The following is a 6,176-nucleotide window of genomic DNA, read 5'->3' on the forward strand; positions in this document are numbered from 1 at the left end:
AGCAACAGTTTTGGTGGAGCGGTATGAAGCGCGAGATAGCTAGCTACATGGCTCAGTGTTTAATTTGCCAGCAGGTCAAGGCAGAGCATCAGAGGCCTTCCAGGTTATTACACCCACTCCCTATACCTATTTGGACATGGGATGAAATTGGTGTGGATTTTGTATCAGGTTTTTCTAAGGCCCCAGGAGGTAAGGATGCAGCTTGGGTAATTGTCGAAAAATTGTCAAAGATAGCTCACTTCATTCTGATTCAGATGACGTATTCTACAGACAAGTTGGCAAAATTATATGTACGTGAAATCATCAGACTACACGGAATCCCCTTTAAGATTGTATCAGACAGGGACACCCGTTTCACTTCAACATTTTGGAGGAGTGTACAGAAAGAGTTAAGGATAAAGTTGACTCAGCACAGCCTTCCACCCCCAGACAGATGGATAGTCAGAGAGGACGATACAAATATTGGAGGATATGCTTAAAGCCTGCACAATGGACTTCAAGGGCAGCTGGATTAAATACTTACCTCTGATCGAATTTGCGTACAATAATAGTTACCAAGAGAGCATTTAGGCGGCACCATATGAAGTTCTTTACAGTTGCAAGTGCCGGTCACCCCTCTATTAGGACGAAGTGGGAGAACGTAAAATCCTTGGACATGAGATTATTCATGATATGCATGAGAAAATAGCTGTCATCCGGAAGAAGCTCGCCATTGCACAAGAGCGACAAAAAAAATATGCAAATCAGAGGCGTCGAGAGTTGCAATTTGAAGTAGGAAGCAAAGTATTCTTGAAAGTGGCGCCGATGAAGGGAATTATGCGGTTCGATAAGAAAGGCAAGATGAGTCCGAGATATTTAGGCCTTTTTGATGTACTAGAAAGGATTGGAGCTGCAGCATACAGGTTGGCCCTCCCACCACAATTGTCGGCTATTCACGATGTTTTCTATGTCTCTTTGCTTCGAGGGTATGTTTTGGACCCCACACATGTACTAGAGTACGAGCCTCTTCAAGTCCTCGAGGATCTGAACTTTGAGGAATTTCCAGTCGAAATTCTTGCACAAAAAGCTCAAGCACTCCGCAAGAAACCATTTCAATGGTCAAAGTGCTTTGGAGCAACCACACAGAAAAAGAGGCCACCTGGGAGCTAGAAGAGGACATGAGGACCAAGTATTCATATTTATTCGATTGAGGTACGTTATCTCGAGGACGAGATTTCTTTTAAGGGGGGGAGATTGTAACATACGGGTTCAAATTTAGGGCTTAAAACTATTATTATTTATTTTATTATTATTATTATTATTATTTTATTTATTTTACTTTTATTATCATCTTAGGAAATATGCTAACGGTAAATTAGTGATTTCCTTCCCTATCAAAACCTTTGTATAGTTATCTATTAGTTTCCATATTAGATTAGTTTCCTAGTTTGAAACCATAACTCAACTCTTCAAAATCTTCTCAGAATCCATATCCTCGTAGGAATAATTTTCCAAGTGTAGCCAACTTCAAATTCTAGCATATCTACTGAGGACTCACGCCGCTCACCTCCCTATTGTTTATAAACTCCACAAAAATCTTCTGTTTTTAAACACACTGAAATACCTAAAGGAAGAACACTTTCACATAAGCCTTATTTTCTGCCTAGCCGACCACCTTAGGACGTCGGAGCACCAACCACGGTGCCAGAAACTGCCCGCGAACCTAGTCCCGTCACACCCACTCCCTTCCAGTAAGCCCATCGCCATCGGCCACCATTTTCTCTCCCTAGTGTTTTTCAGTTTGATAGTTCTCTCTCTAAACTCTCTAAACTCACTCCCTCTCTTGTGTCGCACAACTGCCCAGAGGACTCAATCGCATCGCCGGTCACTTCCAGCCACCCGAGAGGTGTCGTCGCCTCAGCCTTCTTCCCTCGGTGAGTTCCATGTTATCGCTCAACACCTTCCCTCTCACAAACTCCTCTCAGACTTGTGTTTTTGCCATTGATGTTAAAGTGGGCCTTGGGCTTTGAGGCCCATTCGGCCTGGTAATTTTATTCTTGTAAGGGCTAAACTATTAGATGGGCTTTGTCTTATACTAGGCCTGATCCTTATTCCTTTCAACTCCTTGTGTTAGTAGGCCAAAATCCCTTATATTACGTAGACAATACTTAGGAGTTAATTAGATTATTGTTTTAATTTATATATTTTTACATGATAAAACCTTAAATTTCAGATTTAGTTCTACACTATTTATCTAGCAGATTTATATTAAACCCAATTATACTACTAAACTATTCATTCTTGATTAATTATATATTACAAGTATTCATTAATTTTGCATGGAAACAAGATAACTAATATGTTAAATTCCAATTTTGTATTTAATCACGTGAAGAACTGCGACATGTCTATCTAGAAAATTAGTAACATCGAGTACCTTGTATAGGTAACGCACTACAAGATGGAAATCAGGAAGCAACTCTAAGAGGTAAATAGTATGATTATATAAATGCATGCATACTGTGAATATTATTGTTTTGTATGAAAATATGATGTGCTTATGATGGTTAACTAAGCTACGCTAAGAGGCAAGTCAAGGTTAGATTCCTTTTACGATCTTTGATGAAATATGAGATTATGCTTGAATGAATGAATTAGTTGTTTGGTCGATTGAATGTTACTAAAATCATATGAAAGCCATGAGATGTTCATGTAGTAATTCAAGTCAAGTATGCCATGTAATGGAATAGTAAGATTATGCAAGCCATGTCCATGTAATACATAGATTATGTATGCCATGTTCATATAGTACTTAGATCATGTATGCCATGTTCATGTAGTACTTAGATCATGTATGCCATGGAATGTCATAAAACGTTCAGAGCATATTATGTCATGTCATGTTATGCTATGCTATGTATAAGAAAATGCCATGTTATGCTATCCCATGCTATACCATGTACAAGAATATGACATGCTATGCTATGCCATGTACAAGAATATGTCATGTTATGTCATGTTATGATATGCCATGTACAAGAATATGCCAGTTAGAAATGTTCATAAAGTCTAATAAATTCTCATGCATTAAGAAAGATAAGAAATGATACGGTGCCACGGACTCAAGCATGGTTAACCACAAGTAAAGTGAAGCACGAACTCAAACGTGTTTCACTCCATGTTATTCAGTTAAATGAAATACAGATTCAAGCGTGTTTCACTCCATGTTATTCAGTTAAATGAAACACGGACTCAAGCGTGTTTCACCCCATGTTACTCAGTTAAGTGAAACGCGGACTCAAGCGTGTTTCACTCCATGTTATTCAGTTAAGTGGAACACGAATCCAAGTGTGTTTCACTCCATGTTGTACAAGTTAAGTGAAATACAGACCCCAGCTTGTTTCACTCCATGTTATGACGTTATTATGCATTCACATTACATGTTTGCCATGATTATGTATGCTTCCACTCATGTTAATGATGAATATATATATGCTATGTGAATATGTGACGATATATGTATATATGTGAAGTTTTTCAGAACGTTATATTACGTGTATGATTGGGAATTTGTGATGCTATATGTATGTTGTTAGGAGTCTTCAGAAATTAAATCCATGCTATGCCAGATTATATTTTACAGTATGATGTGTTCTTTACTGAGTATTCGACTCATTTTTGTTTGTCTTCCTGCTTTCTTTCATGTCTAATTTTTAAGATGGTGTTTATGATGATGCAGAGTTGGATGACCAGGAGTAGATCTAGTATAAAGACTTAGGAAGAAATAAGTGATTTTTACAGAAGAACTATAATCCTTTTATGTCATTTGTAGGATGGGTTTATGTCTTTCCACTTTACGTTCAGTTTTGAAACAATTATGTTCATTTCAGTTTTTGATGCTTTTCAATAAACGAGGTAATTCAGGATATGAATCTCTTTACCGGGCTTTATGTTATGAATGTTAATAACATTTCTATCCTATGGAAACATGGTGTTACAAGAAGTTTTGTTTCAAGGCCATGTGGGTTGGAGAGGAGAATTGTGCACAGATTGTTGAGCAGGAATGAGGTTGTGGTCAAGCTAGAAACAAGATGGAAGGAGTATTAAAGCTGATAAAAGGTTGTGGAGAGAAACTTTTAGCTTGGAATAAAACCTCTGTTGGACATGTGCCGAAAAAATTAACCAATGCTAAAAGGAAATTAGAGGATTTTCAGCAATTGGAACCTATTTATGATCCCGTGGGTATTAATAAGGCTAGAAAAGAACTTCACTTATGGCCAGAGTGGGAGGAAATGATGTGAAAGCAAAGGTCTCGAGTTCAATGGCTAAATGAAGGAGACCAAAACACACGATTTTTCCAATCACAAGCAAGTCAAAGAAGGAAAAGGAATATGATCAAAAGCTTAAAAAATGAGATAGGAGTTTGGCTTGATGGGACTCAGATGGATTCTTTTGTGATTAATTTTTCAAAACTTTGTTTGCTTCTTCTATGCAGGGAGGTTAAGATGAAGTCTTGAATTATGTTGAGCAAAGAGTCACTGCTGAAATGAACGTCCAGCTTACTAAACCTTATACTACAGAGGAAGTTAAGGCTGCTTTAGACCAAATGCACCCAACCAAGGCATCAAGCCCTGATGGCATGTCAGCTATGTTTTACCAGTCATATTGGCACATAGTGGAAGATTCTGCCCTGCTGCAGTTTTGGACTCTCTTAATACTGGTAAACTGCCCCATGACATTAATCATACTCTTATAAATTTGATTCCTAAAAAGAAGAGTTGTGAGCTAGTTTCTGACTTCTGACCCATTAGTCTGTGCAATGTGGTCTATAAACTAGTGTCAAAAGTCATTGTCAACAGATTAAAGGTTTTCTTGCCTACTATTATCTCTGAATCTCAGTGTGCATTAGTGGGGGCTCGGTTGATCACTGATAATGTATTGATAGCCTATGAGCTGGTTAATTATTTGGGGAATAAAATATATGGGAAGAAGGGGTTCATGTCTCTAAAGTTAGATATGAGCAAAGCGTATGATAAAGTTGAGTAGGTTTTCTTGGAAAAAGTTATGAATAAGTTGGGTCTTGCTGCTCCTTTTGTGAATCTAGTTATGGAATGTGTTAAAATTGTGTCATTTTCTGTTTTGATCAATGGTGGCATTAATGGACCTATAATCCCAACTAGGGAAATTAGGCAAGGGGATCCACTCTCCCTTTACCTTTTTCTCCTATGCACTGAGGGTTTAATCTCTTTGTTGAAAAAGACTGAATGTAAGCAGTATTTGAGTGGGGTTCGAGTGTGTGTAGGAGCTCCTATGATCACACATTTACTCTTTGCAGATGATAGCATCATTTTTTGCAAAGCATCTGCCAGGCACATTCAAAAGGTTTTGGAAAAATATGAGAATGCTTGGGGCCAGAAAGTTAATAGAGACAAAACAACCATGAAATGTAGATGCCTTTAAACAAATAGAACTATTGGAATTATGGGGGGTTCATAGTTTCCAGCAATACAACAAATACTTAGGCTTGCCTAACCTTGCAGGGAGGTCTAAGTCAAAAGCTTTGGAGGATATTAAAAGGAGAGTTTGGACTAAAATACAAAGTTGGAAAGGAAAATTACTTTCCCAAGGAGGTAGATAAATTCTAAAAAAAGCTGTAGCATTACCTATCCCTACATATGCAATGAGTTGTTTCATGCTTCCTTTGAAGTTGTATTGTGAGTTGGAAGGGATGATGACTAGATTTTGGTGGGGTCAGAGATGTGATGAGAAAAAGGTGCATTGGCTTAGCTAGAAAAAGTTGTGTGTGTCCAAATTCAGAGGGGGCATGGGTTTTAAGGGTTTGCATGCTTTTAACATGTCTTTATTAGCTAAACAAGGCTAGAGAGTGTTGCAAAATGAAAATTCCTTGCTTCAAAGAATTTTTAAGGCCAAGTATTTCCCAAATATTTCTTTCTTTGAGTCAAAATTGGGTGCAAACCCTTCATATGTGTGGAGAGGGATTTTTGAAGGAAAGAAGTGGCTTAGAGAAGGATGTAGGTTTAGAGTGGGGACAGGTGAGCTGGTTAAAATTTGGAAGGACCCTTGGGTACTAGGTTACAGCATTTTACAACCTGACACACATGGGAATGGTATATCAGTTGCCGATGAGGATGAAACAGTTGCTACTCTTGCTGATGAGGATGAAGGTACAATCTGTA

The 6,176-nt window shown here is 38.1% G+C and overlaps 1 protein-coding gene across 1 annotated transcript; it reads left to right on the forward strand.

Moving 5' to 3' along the window:
• The first annotated feature begins 672 nt into the window (after nt 1–672).
• On the forward strand, nt 673–1,149 carry LOC121260111. The gene has a single exon (XM_041161960.1). The coding sequence runs from the start codon at nt 673–675 to the stop codon at nt 1,147–1,149; it is 477 nt and encodes a 158-aa protein (XP_041017894.1).
• Nucleotides 1,150–6,176: the final 5,027 nt, after the last annotated feature.

Source organism: Juglans microcarpa x Juglans regia, chromosome 4D, assembly GCF_004785595.1.
Source record: "Juglans microcarpa x Juglans regia isolate MS1-56 chromosome 4D, Jm3101_v1.0, whole genome shotgun sequence".
In the NCBI taxonomy this organism is placed as follows: Eukaryota; Viridiplantae; Streptophyta; class Magnoliopsida; order Fagales; family Juglandaceae; genus Juglans; species Juglans microcarpa x Juglans regia.